Here is a 25,117-nt window from a genome sequence, read left to right on the forward strand (position 1 = left end):
CTGAGCACTTGTTGGCTGCTTTTCATTCACTCTGCGGTCCAACTCATCCCAAACCATCTCAATTGGGTTGAGGTCGTGTGATTGTAGAAGCCAGGTCATCTGATGCAGCACTCCATCACTCTCCTTCTTGGTCAAATAGCCCTTACACAGCCTGGAGGTGTGTTTTGAGTCATTGTACTGTTGAAAAACAAATGATAGTCCCACTAAGTGCAAACCAAAACCAGATGGGATGGTGTATCGCTGCGGAATGCTGTGGTAGCCATGCTGGTTAAGTGTGCCTTGTATTCTAAATAAATCACTGACAGTGTCACCAGCAAAGCACCCCCACACCATCACACCTCCTCCTCCATGCTTCATGGTGGGAACCACACATGCGAAGATCATCCGTTCACCTACTCTGCGTCTCACAAAGATACGGCGGTTGGAACAAAAAATCTCTAATTTGGACGCATCAGACCAAAGGACATATTTCCACTAGTCTAATGTCCATTGCTCTTGTTTCTTGGCCCAAGCAAGTCTCTTCTTCTTATTGGTGTCCTTTAGTAGTGGTTTCTTTGCAGCAATTCCACCATGAAGGCCTGATTCACGCAGTCTCCTCTGAACAGTTGATGTTGAGATGTGTCTGTTATTTGTTTGGGCTGCAGTTTCTGGGGCTGGTAACTCTCTTGAACTTATCCTCTGCAGCAGAGGTAACTCTGGGTCTTTCTTTCCTGTGGCGGTCCTCATGAGAACCAGTTTCACCATAGCGCTTGATGGTTTTTGCGACTGCACTTGAAGAAACTTTTAAAGTTCTTGAAATGTTCCAGATTGACTGACCTTCATGTCTTAACGTAATGGACTGTTGTTTCTCTTTGCTTATTTGAGCTGTTCTTGCCATAATATGGACTTGGTCTTTTACCAAATAGGGCTATCTTCTGTATACCACCCCTACCTTGTCACAACACAACTGATTAGCTCAAACACATTAAGAAGGAAAGAAATTCCACCAATTAATTCCACCAATTAACACACCTGTTAATTGAAATGCATTCCAGGTGACTACCTCAGGAAGCTGGTTGGGAGAATTCCACAAATGTGCAAAGCTGTCATCAAGGCAAAGGGTAGCTATTTTGAAGAATCTCATATATATATATATATATATATATATATATATATATATATATATATATATATATATATGAGATTCTTCAAAATAGCTACCCTTTGGGTAGCTATTTTGAAGAATCTCATATATATATATATATATATATATATATATATATATATATATATATATATATATATATATATATATATATATATATATGAGATTCTTCAAAATAGCTACCCTTTGCCTTGATGACAGCTTTGCACATTTTCACACACACAGTATGAAAAACAGTATAAAAGAAACGGTAAGTGTCCAGTGTTTTAATGTTGCTATATACTGTACATGGGACAGCCTGGACAATTAAGGCCTGTAGGTCAGGAGCCATTCTCCTGTTTCTGTAGCGTGACGCAGCCCCCCCCCCCCCCCCCCCCCCCCCCCCACACACAGCCCCATTAAAACCCATCATAATATTCTTCATCGCTAAATCACAAAATCCCTAATAGGTTTAAAACGGTGGTTTTATCCCCCAAGCCCTGAATTTGGCCCCACTGGCCACCAAGGTTTCCATTTCATCGTGATGACAGCACAGGCGGCCATATTGATGCGGCTCAAACTCAAACCAGACCTCCCAGCCTTCTCCTTTAGACCGGGGGGGTTCTATAACACACTCACACCCACACAGAGAGAGAGAGAGAGAGTGCTGGCCATCTCACTGTTAACCACAGTGTCCACTCCGATAAGTGTTAGGTTTTAGAGCAAGTCTTGAACCTACCGAAGTACAAATGTACAGTTCTTTGTCTTGGACACACGTAGACACACACACACTTGGAAAGCTCCCAGTCTTTGTCACGCCTAATCATGGTTTAATACTCTGGCGACGTACTGTTTCTTTGTTTTCACTGGAAATGCAACCTCTCGCTGTCTATAATGTGTTGCGCGGATTGAGTCTCTACAGGGTTTGCCTATTGCTTTCACGGTCGTAAGAGACCACACTTTTGCTTCGGGAGATATCAGATGAGCTCCATGTGCGTGTCGCACATTTTAAATTTCCGATTTTCGGCTCTAGTCACGCGTTGCTGTCAACAGGATAGCTCTGTACTCAAGCTGTGTGTACGACACTGTATTGTGTTGGCAGCAATGCGTGACATCAAACAAGTCTGACTTAGGCTGGAGTCTATGGAGCTAAATCCACATGTGACAAGTCAATGTGGTCAAGAGTCAGTTAAATCATCCGTCTGGTTCTTCTTTCTAACCCATTGGCCCACTCAGCAGAACTCTCTTATTCTATATTGTGTCAGAAAATCTCATGTTAAATATGTCAATCTGGCAACCCTGTTTTTACCTCAATTTGGGTTGTGTTCATTGGGCATCAGACATGAGAAAGCAGACTGAAACAGGGGAAGGGACGACATGGACCAGTCCAATAAGAAACGCTTTTCTCTTTCCGTTGCAAATTGTTTTAAAACGTGTTCGGTTGTGTGCCGTATTGAACACGACGTTGGCAACCCTGTGTCTCCCTCCTCTCTCCAGGAACTACCATGTGTTCTACTACCTGTTGGCTGGAGCCAGTGAGGAGGAGAGGAAGGCCTACCACCTGCTCAAACCTGAGGAGTACCACTACCTCAACCAGGTGGGCTCTCCACACACACACACACACACACACACACACACACACACACACACACACACACGGAATCAGGATGCAGTATGGGTGTATTCGTGTGTGTATCCTGTGGCCACATGTAATAGCGAGAGAGCTGTTTAGACTGCAGGTGATGCTAATGGTTGCACTTCAGTTGGATGTTTGTCTCGCGCTTCAGTTCCTAAATGGAGCCCGTCTGAACACCTCTGGCTGCTGATTGCTTTGACCCACATTTCGAGTGTGCGTCTGTTGACAGCACCGCTACTGTGTGTGTGTGTGTGTGTGTGTGTGTGAGCTCGCGTATGCGTGCGTGTGTGTGCTCGCGCGTGTGTGTACACATCTGCCTACTTTGGCAACAGATGCATACGCAGATTCACAGGACACTGGTGAACATCTGAATCCTTTGTTCCTTGGTTATTTTTTGGCATCCCAAAAAAGTAACCGTTTCTTTTTCTTCCCCCTCCTCTTCCCCCCCAAACACCCCTAATCCCCACGACAACAAACCCAGCTCCACACCGTCTGTTACTATGCACCGCTGTTTCCATGGCGACAGCACGAGTGGAGAGTTAATCTCGATTCCTGGCTCGTGCAGCGGAGCTGGCAGTGTCGTGTGTTTGTGTGTGTGCGCCTGTGACGACGGCATGTGTGTTCACGGTGTGCAAAGCAGTCTGTGTTTTTGTATCTCTCTGTCGCTCTTTCTATCTTTCTCTCTCTCTCTGTATGACCGTGACCGTATACGTGTCTGTGAAACACGTGCACGATACAAAGGACGTTCTCCGAACAGATTGCTGTTGTCCTTTCTCCTTTTTTTAGTAAAGAATATAAGCTGTCATGTGCAATGGACGGCAGCATTTGCTTGTGTCTGTCTGTTTATGTAGCCCATCCCCTGTGAACACTCCTAACCCTATCTGGGAGCAGGGTGTGAATTCCTCCCATAGCTGAGCAGTTCTGTTACTCTTACGTCCTTCCTGTGTCCATGTGTCTCCACAGAGAGAGAGAGAGAGTCTGGAGTGTCACCCTCTGTTCTCTCCCTCGAAAACATTCTTGGAAAGACTGAGATCTTTCTCCGCAATTCAAACCAGTAGAGTCATTCATTTTTCAGATGAGGTCATTGCTAAATGGATGTAATTATCGCAGCTTTGGGGATTTGTGGTGTCTCTGTGTGTGTGTGTGTGTTTAGAACAGTTTAGTGAATCTTCCCCCGTGTATTAACAGTATGCATCATCTCCTAGTCAGTTGAGTGAGTGTTTTTGAGTGTGTGTATACATACCTCTCTCTAACCCCCTCTACCTTACTTCCAGATGACAAAGAAATCTCACAGACTCCACTGGGAAAATTACTATGAGAGCGAGCTGGTCAGTATTGTGTGTGTGTTTAGTTGTGCATACCTCTTTTGCGTGCGCGTGTGTCTGTGTACATGTGGGGTCGATTTGGTGCTGGGTTGGGCCTCGGCTCTTGTCACGTCTTCACACACGTGAGAACACACTCCTGTTTGTTTTTGGAGTGTGTGTGTTGATATCTTTCAGTGTGTTGTCTCCCTGCCGTTGTCTGCACAGCCTTCACTTATAGTGGTCTATGTAGTGGTCATTGTGATGTCCTGTATCTGGGATACTGCTTCAAATCCCCCCCCTCCCCCTGTCTGAGTGTCTGTTTACATGGCATGTCTCAGGGGTGAGTCTATGACCTCCCTGCCCTTTCGTCTGCAATCCCTGACCCCTGAGCCAGAGGAGATGATGTCAGAGTCTGTCTGTCGCGCTGTGCCTCCCCAACGCTTCCTGACAGCTTGGCTGTACTCTTTCCCTCTCTTTTCTACTCACTCACTCACACGCTCTGAAACATAAACAAACACAAGGAGCACCTGACACAAGATCACAATGACCAAACATGTTTGCCGTTTTTTTTAATTTGGGATGTGGTATGTTTCTGGCTTGGTGGCTGTGGGTGTATTTCCGTGTCTTTTTTGGGTTCACTTTGGTCGAATTGCTTGGGTGTGAAGCATGCTGTCGTAGAACACATTTTGAATGATGAGCACTTTCTCACACGACACCGGTGGCCTGTCAAAAGGCATTTACCGCTAAAGTCTGTGATTAGGACAAGGGGCCAATCCTAATTTGAAGTATTTCTCGCACTGATATCAATGTGTGATTTTAAAAGAATCGTTTGAGATACGCGCACAGACAGTATCTCAAGTCAGAATTCGGCCCCAAGTGGGAACACCGCTAAACGCTATATGCCATATGTATCGAATTTCATCCCAAACATTTTCACCATGTACATTTAGCGTTAACTTAATGACAAGGCGTGGTAAGTAAACAGTAGCATATGTGCTGAATAAAATACCTTTCTCTGTTTGAGAAGGTAAAAAGAACAGAAGGGAGCTTTCTTCAGTCATTCCCTCCGTGTCTAAACCGATTTGTTTTGATTAGAGGAGTACCAGAGTTAAGGGTTTGGTGTAGGCCCAGAGATTCCAAGTTGGAACTGTCCGACAATGATCTCTCTTTGTTTTCTCAACTTCCTTTGACATATCGCATTGCGCCGTTTGGCATTTGAAAAAAGCCTCAAATCTCATGTTGGAGAAAGTGCACATTTTCACCTCAGAAATTGCCCGTTACCCACTGTACCCTGGAAACTGTAAAGAAATCCAAACAGTAGGGAAGAATGTTAAATGGTTTTAGAAGCCGATCCTGTTTCGTGTGTATGTGTGTTTGCTCTCTGCCCCATCATTAGAACTGAGAGGAAGGCCGCTCTCTGTTAGCCCTGCCAGTGGCCACCAGGCTCCGAGCACGGAAAGACAACCTTGTGTGTGTTTTGGCTTGACCACCTCCCTTAGAACAGCAACCAAACACTCCTATGCCACAAGGCTGTTGTATAAAGCAGGCTTATTCAGTTCCTGGCCTGGAGGGCCAAAGTAGTTAAGTTAAAAATATTTATATTTTTTTAAATTATTGATTCATGATTATCAATCAACCCTGATTAGAAGGAGAGAATGAAAACCAGAGCTCCAGGACCGAAATTGACTATCCCTGGTTTTTAAAAATGTTGATAGATTCAGTAAATCAGATAAGATGTGAACTATAAAGAAGATACGGTAGGGTGGTTGAGTCAAAAGTTCGAGTTTGTAAGACATGCCTAATAGTTAGTGTGTGTGGTATTCTACGGTACAGGTGTATATTGTATGGTCAAGTGTTGTCTGTTGATAGCGGTACTCGTTACTTCAGCAGGACTGCTTCACTGTGGAAGGGGAGGACCTCAAGCACGACTTTGAGCGGCTGCAGTTGGCTATGGAGATGGTGGGGTTCCTGCCTGCCACACGCAAACAGTAAGTACATTACACGCACACACGCACACACATGCCCCGCATGTCTGTCTCTTTCTCGCTCCATCTTTTCCACACCATCATTTCTAATGCAGTTGACTAGGTTTATCCTCATCTTAACTTGTATTTGACTCCCTCCCTCTCTCCCTTCCTGTCTGGTAGGATCTTCTCCCTGCTGTCTGCTATCCTCCACCTGGGCAACATCCGCTACAGGAAGAAGTCCTACAGGGACGACTCCATAGACATCTGTAACCCAGAGGTGCTGCCCACCGTCTCGGAGCTGCTCGAGGTATACATCCTTGTCAATTAGTCATTCATTCACTCGTTTGCTTGACCCGTCGATTCTGATATCTGTGGTGCTTTATGATGTCACTTGTTTTTTTCTCCTTCACATTCCACCCGTCGAGGTAATGGAGTGCCTTCTGTTGTGTTGACAGGCAAGGTTGAGAGCTACTTCCGATCCCTAAAAGCCACTGAACAATGCTACGCTACAACAGTTATTAGTATAAGGACTGTTCTCAGGTCTGCTATGGTATGGTTGAGCTGCAATATTATGACCTACAGTTGAAGTCAGAGGTTTACATACACTTAGATTGGAGTCATTAAAACTCGTTTTTCAACCACTCCACAAATTTCTTGTTAACAAACTATAGTTTTGGCAAGTCGGTTAGGTTAGGACATCTACTTTGTGCATGACACAGGTAATTTTTCAAACAATTGTTTACAGACAGATTATTTCACTTAGAATTCACTGTATCACAATTCCAGTGGGTCAGAAGTTTACATACACTAAGTTGACTGTGCCTTTAAACAGCTTGGAAAATTCCAGAAAATGATGTCATTGCTTTAGAAGCTTCTGATAGGCTAATTGATGTAGTTTGAGTCAATTGGAGGTGTACCTGTGGATGTATTTCAAGGCCTACCTTCAAACTCAGTGCTTCTTTGCTTGACATCATGGGAAAATCAAAAGAAATCAGCCAAGACCTCAGAAAAAAATGGTAGACCTCCACAAGTCTGGTTCATCCTTGGGAGCAATTTCCAAACGCCTGAAAGTACCACGTTCATCTGTACAAACAATAGTACGCAAGTATAAACACCATGGGACCACGCAGCCGTCATACCGCTCAGGAAGGAGACGCGTTCTGTCTCCTAGAGATGAACGTATTTTGGTGCGAAAAGTGCAAATCAATCCCAGAACAACAGCAAAGGACCTTGTGAAGATGCTGGAGGAAACAGGTACAAAAGTATCTATATCCACAGTAAAACAAGTCCTATATCAACATATCCTGAAAGGCCGCTCAGAAAGGAAGAAACCACTGCTCCAAAACCGCCATAAAAAAGCCAGACTACGGTTTGCAACTGCACATGGGGACAAAGATCGTACTTTTTGGAGAAATGTCCTCTGGTCTGATGAAACCAAAATAGAATTGTTTGGCCATATTGTCCATCGTTATGTTTGGAGGATAAAGGGGGATGCTTGCAAGCCGAAGAACACCATCCCAACCGTGAAGCACAAGGGTGGCAGCATCATGTTGTGTGGGTGCTTTGCTGCAGGAGGGACTGGTGCACTTCACAAAATAGATGGCATCATGAGGCAGGAAAATTATGTGGATATATTGAAGCAACATCTCAAGACATCAGTCAGGAAGTTGAAGCTTGGTCGCAAATGGGTCTTCCAAATGGACAATGACCCCAAGCATACTTCCAAAATTGTGGCAAAATGGCTTAAAGCCAACAACGTCAAGGTATTGGAGTGGCCATCACAAAGCCCTGACCTCAAATCCATAGAAAATTTGTTGGCAGAACTGAAAAAGCTTGCGAGCAAGGAGGCCTACAAACCTGACTCAGTTACACCAGCTCTGTCAGGAGAAATGGGCCAAAATTCACCCAATTTATTGTGGGAAGCTTGTGGAAGGCTACCCGAAACGTTTGACCCAAGTTAATTAAACAATTTAAAGGCAATGCTACCAAATACTAATTGAGTGTATGTAAACTTCTGACCCACTGGGAATGTGATGAAAGAAATAAAAGCTGAAATAAATCATTCTCTCTAGTATTATACTGACATTTCACATTCTTAAAATATAGTCCTAATCCTAACTGACCTAAGACAGGGAATTTTAATGTCAGGAAATTGTGAAAAGCTGAGTTTAAATGTATTTGGCTAAGGTGTATGTAAACTTCTGACTTCAACTGTATCATTCGAGGCTTAGAAGTCTCATTTGATTTACCCATGACTGAGGCGAGAGGATGTTCATTCTTTTTTTCTCCAAAATATGTGTTCAATTTCTTCAGCTCAGGTTTACAGACAGACACCGAGAGATTTGAATACTGTACATATGGACATTCATTCTTGACATGTGAAACTGTTTGGCCTATACACAAGCAATGTAAAAGAAACATTACACATTCATTTGTATCGTAGAACGCATGCGCTGCAGTTGGTACGTTGATTCCTGTGTATTTTAATGGCTGTAAGGAATGCAAATTGATTAGTTTACAGTCACAGTATTTGACGCAGAGTAGCAACAACAGGACTTTGTTACTAACTCACTGTATCACCTCGTGTCCAGTTTGGAGATGGGGATGTATTCCAAGATGATTTGGGTTTGCATGCAGAGTATCATTTGATAGTTTATCATTTTGCAACGCGTTTGGCTTTATTGATGGAGTCATCCCACTGGACACAGACGTCAGTTTAACGTCTAGTTTTGATTTACATTTGTTCTCGTTGTCAACGAATGTAAATTCAGCGTGAAATCAACAGAAAATGGCATTGGATTTAGGTTAAAAGTTTGGTGAAAAAAATACTAATCCCTTTGACTTTTTTGCAAATCCAATCAGTTTCCCACGTTGATTTCAACGTCATCACATTGCATTATTGTGTTGAAAGGACGTGGAAACGACGTTGATTTCAACCAGTTTTTGCCCAGTGGGATAAGACTTGTTTTCATTTTCGACATTGAGATGTCTTTTGGAAACACGGGTGACTTGAGCTCATGACACCCAGAACATTGTGCAATACACACACACACACACACACACACACACACACACACACACACACACACACACACACACACACACACACACACACACACACACACACACACACACACACACACACACACACACAATCAATTGTGGCATGGCATCCATAATACGTCACTGAATTGTTTTCAAATGTTTGCGTAGACTGCAAATCGTTTTTTATGGTTTCGATCGCCACAGGCTAGCGACGAGGCCAATGCAAGGGTACTAGCCCAAAGAAATCCCTCGTAAATCAAATATTTCCAATGAGATACAAACCACTCTTAATGAATCACATCCTACTCCTGACAGTTTGTTTGAGCATTGTCACCCCCAAAAGCTGACACTGTTGAAATGGTTGTTTGAGCATTGTCACCCCCAAAAGCTGACACTGTTGAAATGGTTGTTTGAGCATTGTCACCCCCAAAGGCTGACACTGTTGAAATGGTTGTTTGAGCATTGTCACCCCCAAAGGCTGACACTGTTGAAATGGTTGTTTGAGCATTGTCACCCCCAAAAGCTGACACTGTTGAAATGGTTGTTTGAGCATTGTCACCCCCAAAGGCTGACACTGTTGAAATGGTTGTTTGAGCATTGTCACCCCCAAAGGCTGACACTGTTGAAATGGTTGTTTGAGCATTGTCACCCCCAAAAGCTGACACTGTTGAAATGGTTGTTTGAGCATTGTCACCCCCAAAAGCTGACACTGTTGAAATGGTTGTTTGAGCATTGTCACCCCCAAAAGCTGACACTGTTGAAATGGTTGTTTGAGCATTGTCACCCCCAAAGGCTGACACTGTTGAAATGGTTGTTTGAGCATTGTCACCCCCAAAAGCTGACACTGTTGAAATGGTTGTTTGAGCATTGTCACCCCCAAAAGCTGACACTGTTGAAATGGTTGTTTGAGCATTGTCACCCCCAAAAGCTGACACTGTTGAAATGGTTGTTTGAGCATTGTCACCCCCAAAAGCTGACACTGTTGAAATGGTTGTTTGAGCATTGTCACCCCCAAAAGCTGACACTGTTGAAATGGTTGTTTGAGCAGAGCTGGCTGAACTTCCACTGTAAATACACGGTGGTCTCATTTTGAAACTGCCAAAGCCCCGTTAGGACCAACACACACACACACACACACACACACACACACACACACACACACACACACACACACACACACACACACACACACACACACACACACACACACACACACACACTAAGCTAGACATTATACTGTAGGACTAACATGATTAGACAAAGGGCGTGTTCCATTTGAGGAACTCAAGTGGGAGACATAACGGGAAGAAAAAGCATGGCAGATGCGTGAACTAGACAGAACAGGAGGTCCATAGAATATCTATTTCTATTCAGAAGCTGTTCACGGGCTGAGAAGTGTCCTTATTTTTGGGGTCCGGATCACATTCTCCTTACAAAGGAGACTTCTTGACCCTTTTCACACTACGGAACTGAGCCAAATCGGCCCGTGGGAAACTATACCGCAACTAGCCTGTATACACCACAGTTGCTGGAACCATGCTGAAAAGGAAAATATCTGAGCCAGCACTGTACAGTTCCGATCAGCTCAATTAGTGTGAAAAGGGCATCGGATTTGGATGTATTGTAGCCCCAGTTCTCTGACTCACGCTTCCACTGCAGTGCTAACGAACCCACACAAGTGCCTTGTGGGATTGGGCTTGCATTAGACACGCCCGCCTCCTTAACCACACCTCTTACACTCTGTGCCCTGCTGCATCTCCCTCCTACAGTAGAACCGCAATACTGACATAAAGCCTACATAACGCTGTCATAACCATGACGTAACCGCTAGCTGAGGTCAACTTACTGTAGAAACTCTGACCGGAGCCTACTCGACGGTGGGCACATGCTGTTCTCATTTACCTCAGAAGTGAGGGATTGCGTCGCTCTACCCACGGACACAAACCACAAGGACTACGCAGTCTACCCTGTTGAGTCACTGATAAAACAATGATCAAAGTGTGTTGGAAAGCCTGACAACTGTGCCACAGGGTATTATACAGAAAGGGGAACCAGTAGGGCGTTTTAAAGGAAGAGAGTCGTTTTGTGCCGCGAGTACCATGTGATTTATGTGGACGTGAGATGAGGCACATGCTCACCACATGTTCAGGGTCGGAGACAGTAGAAGCACCATCGAAAGGAAATACTGGGGTTTCTCAATCCTCTGGTACAGTAGTCACGGTGTCACATTATTCAAACAAGGCAGGGTTTTGCTGAATTAATGGGATAGTTCGGCCAAATTATTAGATACTATGCAATTAATTTATACAGCTGAGTGACAGCCCGCAACTAAAGATTTGGGTTTGCTTACTTGGCTAGGGATAAGCTTTAGCACTAGTGTCCGCTGCAAAACAATGGGCGTGATAGCTGTTAGCGCTTTTCTAAAAGCATGCCTAAATCACCTCAAAACCACGAACATAAGCAGCAAATATCTAGAACATAAACATGTATCATATCATACCACGGGTGAACTACCGGTCACCAATTCACCATCTTTGCGTTTACTACACTGTGGTGTCACGTGAGCAGCACTTTCCACAGGGAAAGCTAATTGGCTGTAGTGTAGACTGATGCATGAATGGGAATATGACTGGCTCGGACTTCCTGTTTCTTGTGGGGTGGGGTGGGGTGGGGTGGGGGGGGGGGTCAGAACAGGAAGAGGAAGTGGAGCAGGGTCAGATGGTAGAGTTGACAGACTGGTTCCTCTGGACGGACCTCAGGGTCCCAGTAGGGCGAGGTGGAGCTAGGACAGTGTTACCTGATGGGACTGTGACAGTAAAACAGTTCCAGGGTCAGTTTGAGCTTTGCTTCAGCCCAGTAGGGCTAGGTGGAGCTAGGACAGTGTTACCTGATGGGACTGTGACAGTAAAACAGTTCCAGGGTCAGTTTGAGCTTTGCTTCAGCCCAGTAGGGCTAGGTGGAGCTAGGACAGTGTTACCTGATGGGACTGTGACAGTAAAACAGTTCCAGGGTCAGTTTGGGCTTTGCTTCAGGGCACATCTCCCATTAGCTTGATTGAGAAATGTATTAATATACAGTAACAGCACAGATTTATTTTTTTATGTATTAAAAACCTTGCAATGGAATCTAAGCGCGGTTACCAGGCGACAGTCATGAAGCACAGACCAATCAGTGAGCAGTAGAATTAGCTCCGCACCCAGTGGGGGATTACCAGGAAGTATGAACTTAAATCTGATTAGTGTCCCTCACAAATGCTGCTGTTTACATCAAAGACCATTTATAAAGGAAGCAACTGAAAAAAAATACAGCCATGATGGTGTTTAAGATCAACACCCTGCCGCTTCACACTCTCTCGCACACACACACGCGCACGCGCGCACACACACACACACAGGGTACCCTCTGCCGCGTCCTCAGCAGCAGCTGTCAGCTTAATCCCAGTGGATGGATGAGTGGTCAGATGTGTGTGCAGTGACATCTGTCTCTCTCAATGGGCTGTCTGCTGAGTTCAAGGCTAGCACGTGCGTGAGCGCGTGTGTCTGTGTCCTGCTCTACACAAGGAAGCTAACCATGTCAGTGTCACTTAGAAAGAGGGGATTGGGTAGAGTATTGGCTAAGCGCTATCTGTTGTTAGTGTGTATGCAACTAATAGCTATGCACTCTATTCAGAGTGACTTCCTGTCTCTACTTTCTGACTGACCTTGTGCTTGTCTATGTCCGCAGGTGAAGGAGGAGATGCTGTTCGAGGCGCTGACCACCAGGAAGACTATCACGGTGGGAGAGCGGCTGATCGTGCCATACAAACTGGCAGAGGTGACCGCGAGATTTCCTGCTCTTTTTATGACAACAAACATAATAACACAACTGCACCAGACCACACAGGCAGCTTTGAACCCTAGCTGACCCCACAGTGACAACAACACAGCCTCAGAGCTTCAGAAGTCGCCAAGATATTTCATCTTGTATAAAGTTTAGGGGCTCCGTTTATAGAGTCGTGTTTATGAATTGTTGACAGCCGAAATTCTTAAGGACACTACTTGTTTGCTTGGATTTGCTTTCCTTCCGCCCGAAACTCAAAAGGCTTTTGTAGTCCACAGGGGGAGGGCCGTACAGTACATTCCAAAAGGCCTCGAGAAAGCAACGCGGGTCGCTTTGTTTGGCTGCAGAGTGCGTCAGTGGTCAGGGATTATAATGGGCCGTCTCAGGAGGGTTTGTTGTGGTGGCGCTGCCCCCCCCCCCCATTCCTCAGTGTTGTGGCATTGTGGGTCGCGTCCTCTGTGACTTTCTGTTTTCTGTTACTATGTGGCGTTAACCCCCTTAGCGCCAAAAAGCGTCATTGTCGCGCATGTATGCCAAATCTCGCCGAGAGCCTATTTGAAATTACCTTAATACAAAACCTGGGTTGAGTTCATTTACGGAAAGAGTTGTAAAACATTTTGCTACAGCAAACAGAACTTATTTTGTTTTTATGCCTAATGAACACGGCCCAGCATTCACTTTCAACCATTTCATATCAGTTCCTGCCTGTCACCCACCCCGGTCCCCTGGGGGGCGTTTGTGTTTCAGAGGAAAATTCTACACAAGGCTAGTCTATAACTGAGCTGTCCTCCACCATCCCACCCCCGTCTGGTTACACATTAGCGACTAGCTACACAATAGCTGCATCCATCCCCCCAGACAGTCATGTGGTCTCCGCCTAGGAATGTGCAACCTCCACTGGAATATACAGCCGGACCAGAAACCAAATCCTTTCTCTGTCTTCCTCAGCCTCTCCATATACAGTCGTAATAGAGGCTCAGACAATGGGCTTTAAAAACGTAATCCTATAGGAAGACTGTGGCTACGATACATACTCAATACTTACTGTTACTGTAGCTCTGTTGTTCTGCTAATGCTATGGAAGTCCCCCATAACTTAATGTGGAGAGAGAGAGAGGTCTCTGAGGAGGTGGAGTTAAGACAGAGAAATAAAACGAGGGGCCCTCCACTGCATGGAAATCCCCATCTGTCACAGCCTAATATGAGCCTTTTAGAGAAAGGAGCGAGGAAGGGAGAGAGATTCCATTCACAGTGTCAGAAGGAAATCTGCACAGAACAGCACCAAGCATGTTCTCTACACTACAGTACATCAGTAGGATAAGGCTGTGGTTATTGTTGGCCCGGCAACTGTGGAGAAAGGGATAAGTGACTGCAGAGGCCGTAGCAGTTCCCCTGGTCACTGAGACATCTCCTCTCTGCTCCCAGAGGAGAAACTAGGCCTATACCATCTTTCTCTCTCTTTCCCCCTTTTCCCACCCCTTACTCGCTCTCCCCCCTCTCTCTCTCTCTCTGTTTCTCTCTGTCACCCTTACTCTCTCCTCTCTCTATCTCTCTATTGACTCGGGCTGCATTCCAATAGGTTCTGTGCAACCTTTCCCTCCTAACATCAGATAGGTGAGAGAGAGAGAGTGTTTATTGATTGTTTTGGTCCAGTAGTAAGGCTTCTCCTCTCTGTTCCCAACTAAGGGGTTAACACACATGAGGAACGGCCTGACTGGTTGGATACCTGCCAGTTTATTCTACTGTCAATGATATATTACCAAGCATAAACCTAGTTATTTCATGAGAGGTCCTATAAAAAGAAGCCTACTGTAGCTAAGGCTTGCTGCATGCTGGCTAATGAGAGAGGTAGAGTGTGTGTTTTAATTAACCACGGCTCTGCTGTGCATTCTTGTGCTTTAGATTAAATAGTGCCACTCTATATCAAAGCTATTTAAATGTCTTTGCAGCTAACGTACACACACAGTCTTATTTTATTAACCTTGTGGTGACACAGAATTGATTCTCATTCAAAATCCTATTTCCCTAACCTTAACCCCAAAACCTAACCTTAATCCTGAACCTAACCTTTAACCCCTAACCCTAATTCTAAACCCTAAACCCCCTACAAATAAGTTGCCTTTTTCCTTGCGGGGACAGGCAAAATGTATCCAGTTGGTTGAATCTTTGTTTGTTTACTATTCTTGTGGGGACTTCTGGTCCCAACAAGTATCGTTAAACATGTTACACATACACACTTCTATAAACTGGCATCACAAACAGGCAACCAATTGGACACAAACGCTTCAAAATCACACACACACCCCGTCGGAGAAGAGGCTAGCAAGTTATTTGCGTTGTGGTCTCATGCGGGGTGTTGTTTTACACCTCCTGTGGCTCACGGAGCGTGTTTGTGAGCCATTAGCGAGAAATAGCCCCCTCTGTTAGGCTCCTCGGCAAAGGCTTCTAATTACCAAACACCAGCCAAGACCTTGTTACAGACTCGACCCCAGAACAGTTTACTAAACTCTCTCTGATAACTTCCCTCTAATTATTTGGCCATCTCATAAACGTTTTCAGGTATTTTTTTTTCTTTCCATCAAATTCCATTTCCTGACGTTTCTAGCACTGTAGTTCCATTGTGGTAAATAATTGAATCTGGTTGTGACGTTTCCTGACAATGGAGGTTCGTTGACGCGACACATCATCGTGTGTGAAAATCCCTGGTGGACGTTTTGAGCAGTTTTGATTGGGAGTGTGGTTTGAAACTGTTGCATAATGCATGTGGACTTACATAACCTTTGGGAGCAGGAAACAGCGAAGCTCATACCTCTAAAAATAACGCCTAGATCAATAATGCATTAGGGAAGAAGAGGAGGCTTTTTAAAACACATATTTTTGCTTGGTCACGATTCTCTACTCCCCCGGACCTAGTTGAAACTGTTTAGACACGTACTGCAAATGCACTGTACATTTTAAGGGTGCGTTCAGGGACATAACACATTCGTCCGTTTAATAGAAATGTGTTGTGTATCACATATTTTTACTTCCTCCTAAATTTGTGCTCCCCTCGACCTAGTCGAATCGGTTTCAACACACGTACCTGCCTGCTGACACTCTACTGTACATTAAGGTTGCGTTCAGGGGCACGCAAGGTTACCGAAGGTTCATATCAAAGTACAAAGGTGTAGTATGTAAGCCTAACAGACATAGTTCTCTGTCATGTAGAGTATGTTGGACATGCCTCCAGTTACAGCACAGACCTGTGTCTGACCAACCATAGCTAACTTAAACGCCATTCCCCTTCCATAACACTCCTATTATAATAGCTTAGCATAGGGCTGTTACGGTGACCGTATTACCTCCACAACCGCAGTCACGAGTCATGACCGCAGTCCAATTCCACGTGACCGTTGAGTCACGGTAACTAGAGGTCGACCGATTATGATTTTTCAACGCCGATACCGATTATTGGAGGACCAAAAAAAGCCGATACCGATTAATCGGCCGATTTTTATTTATTTGTAATAATGACAATTACAACAATACTGAATGAACACTTATTTTAACTTAATATAATACATCAATAAAATCAATTTAGCCTCAAATAAATAATGAAACATGTTCAATTTGGTTTAAATAATGCAAAAACAAAGTGTTGGAGAAGAAAGTAAAAGTGCAATATGTGCCATTTCTTTTAACATTCTTCAATATAGTCTTCAATATTCCCAGGTAAGAAGTTTTAGGTTGTAGTTATTATAGAAATTATAGGACTATTTCTCTCTATACCATTTGTATTTCATTAACCTTTGACTATTGGATGTTCTTATAGGCACTTTAGTATTGCCAGTGTAACAGTATAGCGTCCATCCCTCTCCTCGCTCCTACCTGGGCTCGAACCAGGAACACATCGACAACAGCCACCCTCGAAGCAGCGTTACCCATGCAGAGCAAGGGGAATAACTACTCCAAGTCTCAGAGCGAGTGACGTTTGAAACGCTATTAGCGCGCACCCCGCTAACTAGCTAGCCATTTCACATCGGTTACACCAGCCTAATCTCGGGAGTTAATAGGCTTGAAGCACAGCGAAGAGCTTCTGGCAAAACGCAGGAAAGTGCTGTTTGAATGAATGCTTACGAGCCTGCTGCTGCCTACCACCGCTCAGTCAGACTGCTCTATCAAATCATAGATTTAGTTATAACATAATAACACACAGAAATACGAGCCTTAGGTCATTAATATGGTCGAATCCGGAAACTATCATCTCGAAAACAAGACGTTTATTCTTTCAGTGAAATACGGAACCGTTCCGTATTTTATCTAACCGGTGGCATCCATAAGTCTAAATATTCCTGTTACATTGCGCAACCTTCAATGTTATGTCATAATTACGTAAAATTCAGGCAAATTAGGCGGCCCAAACTGTTGCATATACACTGACTCTGCGTGCAATGAACGCAAGAGAAGTGACACAATTTCACCTGGTTAATATTGCCTGTTAACCTGGATTTCTTTTAGCTAAATATGCAGGTTTAAAAATATATACTTCTGTGTATTGATTTTAAGAAAGGCATTGATGTTTATGGTTAGGTACACATTGGAGCAATGATACGCACCGCATCGATTATATGCAATGCAGGACACGCTAGATAAACTAGTAATATCATCAACCATGTGTAGTTAACTAGTGATTATGATTGATTGATTGTTTTTTATAAGATAAGTTTAACGCTAGCTAGCAACTTACCTTGGCTTCTACTGCATTCGCGAAACAGGCAGGCTCCTAGTGGAGTGCAATGTAATCAGGTGGTTAGAGCGTTGGACTAGTTAACTGTAAGGTTGCAAGATTGAATCCCCCGAGCTGACAAGGTAAAAATCTGTCGTTCTGCCCCTGAACGAGGCAGAACCCACCGTTCCTAGTCCGTCATTGAAAATAAGAATGTGTTCTTAACTGACTTGCCTAGTTAAATAAGGATGAAATAAAGGTGTAAAATAATACATCGGCCAAATCGGTGTCCAAAAATACCGATTTCCGATTGTTATGAAAACTTGAAATCGTCCCTAATTAATCGGCCATTCCGATTAATCGGTCGACCTCTAACGGTAACTAGACTTCTCCAAAACCGTGCTCTGATGGTCATTAATAGCCTTCCAAACATGCTAACTGCCAGTCGCTAATCGCCTGGTACTCGACGCTCTATTGTCCCTCTAATCACTCTGACATTAATGCAAATGCATTCGAATATCAAACACTTCATGAGAGCCCTGTCATTCAGAGTTTGAGCAGAATAGGATCACCTCATTGCGAGAGCCAATTTCTCATAGCTGGGTGATGCATGGAATGAAATAAGTGTTTTGAAACATTTCTGTAGGCTATGCTATGCAATTGCGTGAGAAAACAGAGTTTTGATGGCCTCAATTAAAAAGAGGAGGATCCCATCAGTTTTCTCTAGGCTCACTATGTTTATTTTCTTATCTTTGTTAATATTAAGCACATTGCTTCACTTTACAACCTGAGTAGCCTACCTGGCTGGCATGAAAATGAACCGCGGGAAAAGCATCCTCCGTTCGCTATTCAAGTGCATAGGGATGACGTCTTTTCCCCCCCCTGCCTGACTTCCGACAGGTGCATGATAATGGCCCATTCGAAATCAAAACTAATTTCACACATATATTATTTAGTATATGTAAAGACGAGATTAAATTGAGAATAGTCTGATGGGGGACAATATTGTCACTTGTGAATAATGCCCAGCGTGTGCAGTCTAACGCAAGAAACAGAGAGCATGCATTTTTGTTGTTGTTGACTTTTTCAAATCATAGCCGCATGCATCATGTAGCCTAGCCCATAGGCCTATATGTTTTGATAAGGTTTGAATCACAACTAAAGTGGCCAAATAACTCTAAGCGTAGCCTATAGGTGAACCACCTTGATGGTGGTGGTGAACCACCAACCACCTTGATTCGGTCTTATGTGTGGTGCCAGGACAACAACCTCTCCCTCAATGTGAGCAAGACAAAGGAGCTGATTGTGGACTACAGGAAAAGGCGGGCCGAACAGGCCCCCATTAACATTGACGGGGCTGTAGTGGAGAGGGTCGAGAGTTTGTAGCTGTAGAAACTTTTGAGGATCTGAGGACCCATGCTAAATCTTTTCAGTCTCCTGAGGGGGAATAGGCTTTGTCGTGCCCTCTTCACGACTGTCTTAGTGTGTTTGGATCATGATAGTTCGTTGGTGATGTGGACACCAAGGAACTTGAAGCTCTCAACCTAGGGTTTCTGGGGTCTAGGGTTTCTGGGATAATGGTGTTGATGTTAGCCAAGACCAGCCTTTCAAAGCACTTTATGGCTACAGACGTGAGTGCTACGTGTCGGTAGGCAGGTTACCTTAGTGTTCATGGGCACAGGCACTATGGTGGTCTGCTTAAAACATGTTGGTTTTACAGACTCAGTCGGGGACAAGTTGAACATTTCAGTGAAGACACTTACCAGTTGGTCAGCGCATGCTCGGCGTACACGTCCTGGTATTCCGTCTGGCCCTGCGGCCTTGTGAATGTTGACTTGTTTTAAGGTCTTACTCACATCTGCTTCGGAGAGTATGATCACACAGTCGTCTGGAACAGCTGGTGCTCTCATGCATGTTTCATCGATGCACTTATTGATGAAGCCAGTGACTGATGTGGTGTACTCCTCAATGCCATCAGAAGAATCCCGGAACATATTTCAGTCTGTGCTAACAAAACAGTCATGTAGCTTAGCATCTGCTTCATCTGACCACTTTCTTTTGGTCAGTCATTGTGCAATCGTGTATAAAAATAGTTTTGACTGGCCACTACTGTATTTCTTGTGCTGCTATATTTATTGCTCAATTCTTAAAATTAAGCACATGAATCCGCTTTACAACCGGTGTAGCCTACCTGACGAATTAAAAACGTAACCGTGTTCGCTATTCGAGTGCAGGCTACGGATGACATGTTTTTTATGTGGGCCATTCTAAGTAAAAAATGATTCCATACATAATTAGTTGGCTATATGTAAATACCAGATTAAATTGAGAATAGTCTGATGGGTGAGAATATTAACAAGTTGTGAATGAGAGACTGATGAAGTGCGTGTGGCCTGTGCAAGAAACAGAGCAGAGCAGAGCTCATGGCTTTTTAATGCAACTTTTTTTCAAAATCATCATTAGTTGCATCATGCAGCCTTAGAATGTATTCGAAATCAAAACATGCAGCCTAAGGTTTGTATCCCAACTAAAGTTGCATGAATAACTCTGATTAAGCATATATATAGGAGGACCTGTTTCAAATGATTGAATCAAACTCCCTCGGAAATGGTTTTGGGAAAAATATCCTTACTATTTTATTCATCTATGTTCAGTTGTATTCATCTTACTATAAAATAATGCCATAAGCGAATCTTACCTGTTAAATGAACTAGTGTAGCCCACAGCCATATGGCATAGCCAGATCAGGGCCTAACATAAGGATGACTCAGAATGATACATATGTTTCTATAGACCTGCATAAAATCAATAATGGATTTATTGTGATGGTTTAGGCTATATTAAATTGATTTATTTTTAAATGTAGATGTTCCATGTAACGTCCGCATAGGCTAAGCGCGGAAACCCGGAGATGCTAAACATGTTTGTTAATTAACGGTCAATTACAATGAGACTAGCATTTATTTGCATGATAGTGACCGGCTGACAAAATTGAATGACCACCATAGCCCTAGCTTAGCATGTCTTTCATCACCGTAAGTAGAGAGCATATTTTCCCTTTGGCTTGTCGAGGCACAATAATCGTCTATCTTGTCACTGTTGCTTTTTATGGATCGATGACGTGTCCAAAAACGGATTTGTGTGTCTGGAAACACTTAAAGCTTTGGCTCTGAATCTCAAAACACCTAAAGCTGTAGTGTTGTAGCAGGGCTTGGAGTGTAGAAAAACCAGAGGAACTTGTCATCTGGCATGCTAACAAACATTGCACTATTGTTGGCTAGCTAACATTGTTAGCAATAGAGGAACGTAGCTGGCATGCTAACATGTTACCAAAGATAGTACAGTATGAAGATTCCTAGAAACTGCTTCTCCAAAATCCCTGATCACGCTTGTAGGCGACGTTGGCTAGCTAAGCTCATGCAGAGAATTAGTCATCGGGTGTCTTCTCGCGCTGAACTGCGTATGCGCAGGCCGTCAAATCAAAGTCACTCCTGTGATAAAATTTTTATCATGTCAGTTTTTTAACTTTCAAACATTTCACGAACCTTTCACTTCTCACATTGACTTCCCAAATCCCGGTCTGGCCTGTAGAGTCTGCTTCGCGAAGCGTTGCTGGAAGTATCGCGATGTTGGGCCTCTGTGATGTAACATTGATATTGGCTAGCATTGTTAGCATCTCCTATTCATTCTCCACTAGCAAGGCACGGTTCCATGTAGCCTACCGCAAACTATCCCAGCCGAGTTATACAGTTGGCGCCGGTTTAGAGAAAGTTAGGCTCAGACGGTTTCTTTACAGATATCCACACATTATACAATCCGGATGTACGTAGAAGGAGTTACGAAATATAGATATGCCTTAACAGGATTTTCAGAAACAAGTAACCCCCTAAGGCTACGCTTTGTAGCCTTCTAGGGCGTACATGCGTGAATGCACGGCATCCAATATAGGGCTACACGTTCTCCAACGTCAGCACCACCACTTGTGTCCTCCTTAAAAAACAACCTCTCTGGGGTAGGGGGCAGTATTTTGACATCCAGATGAAAAGCGTGCCCAAAGTAAACTGCCTGTTACTCAGGCCCAGAAGCTAGGATATGCATATAATTGGTAGATGGAGATAGAAAACATTCTAAAGTTTCTAAAACTGTTAAAATTATGTCTGTGAGTATAACAGAACTGATACCCCGAGGACAAAGAATCAGCTTACCACTATTTTCAATGGCTAATACTATAATTAAGCTTAAGTCCTCCCAAATTGCAGTTCCTAGGGCTTCCACTAGATGTCAACAGTCTTTAGAAAGAGTTTCAGGCTGGTATTTGGGAAAAATGACCAAGAAATTTTAGTTTTTCTAGGTGGCTCCCATTTTGGCTGTAGTGTTTCCAAGCGTGTGGAGGAAAGCGCGTTCTTTCTTATTTATCTCCGGTAATGAACATACTATTCTCCGTCTTAAATTTTATAGTGTATTTGCGTATTAGGATGCATAAGGTTTGATTATAAACGTTGTTTGACTTGTTTGGAAAAGTTTATTAGTAACGTTTGGGATTAATTTTGTATGCATTTTGATGGAGGGAAACTGAGTGGATTATTGACTAAGCGCGCCAGCTAAACTGAGTTTTTATGGATATAAAGAAGGACATTATCGAACAAAAGGACCATCTGTGATGTAACTGGGACCTTTTGGAGTGCCAACAGAAGAAGATCATCAAAGGTAAGGCATTTTTTATATCGCTATTTCTGACATTTGTGTCGCACCTGCCTGGTTGAAATATGATTTTCATGTGTTTGTATGCGGGGTGCTGTCCTCAGATAATCGCATGGTTTGCTTTAAAGCCTTTTTGAAATCTGACATGGTGGCTGGATTAACAAGAAGTTAAGCTTTATTTTGATGTATAACACATATATTTTCAAGAAAGTTTAAATATTTGAATTTAGTATTTTTGAATTTTGCGCTCTGTAATTTCACTGGATGTTGGCCAGGTGGGACGCTACCGTCCCACGTACCCTAGAGAGGTTTTAAAGAACAGATCAGGTTAGAATGCTGATGATAGTCTATTTGTTCATTAGCCTTTCTAAAGTACGTACTTCAACGTTTGACTGTGGCCAAGTGCAAAGGTAGAAACGCTAAGTGTGCGCCTTGGTTTTGCTTTGCTAAGCTGATGCAGTGCAGGGAGCAGGTGTTGGCTGGGCTCCCAGCATTTGAGAGAGAGAGAGTGGTATTACAATGGATCAGCATCCCTGAGTCAATGATACTGCAAAAAAAGTGTTAAACAAATCAAAATATATTTTATATTTGAGATTCTTCAAAGTAGCCACCCTTTGCCTTGATGACAACTTTGCGCACTCTTGACCAGCTTCACTTGGCACTCAACCAGCTTCACTTGGAATGCTTTTCTGGCAGTATTGAAGGAGTTCCAACATATGCTGAGCACTTGTTGGCTGCTTTTCCTTCACTCTGTGGTCCAACTCATCCCAAACCATCTCAATTGGGTTGAGGTCAGGTGATTGTGGAGGCCAGGTCATCTGATGCAGCACTCCATCACTCTCCTTCTTGGTCAAATAACCCTTACACAGCAAATAGCCCTTACACAGCCTGGAGGTGTGTTGGGTCATTGTTCTGTTGAAAAACACATGATAGTCCCACTAAGCGCAAACCAGATGGGATGGCACATCGCTGTGGTAGCCATGCTGGTTAAGTGTGCCTTGAATTCTAAATAAATCACAGACAGTGTCACCAGCAAAGCACCGACACACAAACACACAGACTGACACACAAACACACAGACTGACACACAAACACACAGACTGACACACAAACACACAGACTGACACACAAACACACAGACTGACACACAAACACACAGACTGAGACTCACACACAAACACACAGACTCACACACAAACACACAGACTGACACACACACACACACACACACACACACACACACACACACACACACACACAGACTGGCACACACACACACACACACACACACACACACAGACTGACACACACACACACAGACTGACACACACACACACACAGACTGACACACAAACACACAGACTGACACACAAACACACAGACTGACACACAAACACACAGACTGACACACAAACACACAGACTGACACACACACACACACACACACACACAGACACACACACAGACTGACACACACACACACACACACACACAGACTGACTGACACACACACACAGACTGACACACAAACACACAGACTGACACACAAACACACACACACACACAGACTGACACACACACACACACACATACACAGACTGACACACACACACACACAGACTGACACACACACACACACACACACACAGACTGACACACACACACACACACACACAAACACAAACTGACACATAGACTGACAACCAAACACGCACAGACTGACAACCAAACACGCACAGACTGACGCACGCACGCATGTACACAGACTGACGCACGCACGTATACAGACTGACGCACGCACGCACGTACACAGACTGACGCACGCACGCACGTACACAGACTGACGCACGCACGCACGCACGTACACAGACTGACGCACGCACGTACACAGACTGACGCACGCACGCACGTACACAGACTGACGCACGCACGCACGTACACAGACTGACGCACGCACGCATGCACGCACACAGACTGACGCACGCACGCACACAGACTGACGCACGCACGCACACAGACTGACGCACGCACACAGACTGACGCACGCACGCACACAGACTGACGCACGCACGCACACAGACTGACGCACGCACACACACAGACTGACGCACGCACACACACACACACAGACTGACGCACGCACACACACACACACAGACTGACGCACGCACGCACACACACACACACACAGACTGACGCACACACACACAGACTGACGCACACACACACACACACAGACTGACGCACACACACACACACACACAGACTGACGCACACACACACACACACACACACACAGACTGACGCACACACACACACACACACACAGACTGACACACACACACACACAGACTGACGCACACACACACACACACACACACACACACACACAGACTGACACACACACACGCACGCACACACGCACGCACACAGACTGACGCACGCACGCACAGACTGGCTGACGCACGCACACACACACACACACACAGACTGACGCACACACACACAGACTGACGCACACACACACACACACACAGACTGAAGCACGCACGCACGCACACACACAGACTGACGCACGCACACACACATACTGACGCACGTGCACGCACAGACTGGCACGCGCACGCACAGACTGGCACGCGCACGCACACGCACAGACTGGCACGCGCACGCACAGACTGACACACAGACTTGATGGAAATACAAATATATTAGACTAGAGAGATAGTTAAGCCTAGATAAACAGATCAGGAGAAAGAAGGATACGGTACAGTAGTTTTGTTTTGTAGTGCTGCAGTTATAGCCTTTGTGGGTTTGC

The 25,117-nt window shown here is 44.3% G+C and overlaps 1 protein-coding gene across 1 annotated transcript in view; it reads left to right on the plus strand.

Moving 5' to 3' along the window:
- myo9ab (myosin IXAb) overlaps nt 1-25,117 on the plus strand; it is a 156,715-nt gene that overhangs the window by 53,731 nt on the left and 77,867 nt on the right. Inside the window, exons 4-8 of the mRNA XM_039017992.1 lie at nt 2,621-2,720; nt 4,034-4,087; nt 5,954-6,051; nt 6,211-6,337; nt 12,799-12,888. Coding sequence (XP_038873920.1) covers nt 2,621-2,720; nt 4,034-4,087; nt 5,954-6,051; nt 6,211-6,337; nt 12,799-12,888 — 469 coding nt within the window. The remainder of the gene's footprint in view (nt 1-2,620; nt 2,721-4,033; nt 4,088-5,953; nt 6,052-6,210; nt 6,338-12,798; nt 12,889-25,117) is intronic.

Source organism: Salvelinus namaycush, chromosome 21, assembly GCF_016432855.1.
Source record: "Salvelinus namaycush isolate Seneca chromosome 21, SaNama_1.0, whole genome shotgun sequence".
In the NCBI taxonomy this organism is placed as follows: Eukaryota; Metazoa; Chordata; class Actinopteri; order Salmoniformes; family Salmonidae; genus Salvelinus; species Salvelinus namaycush.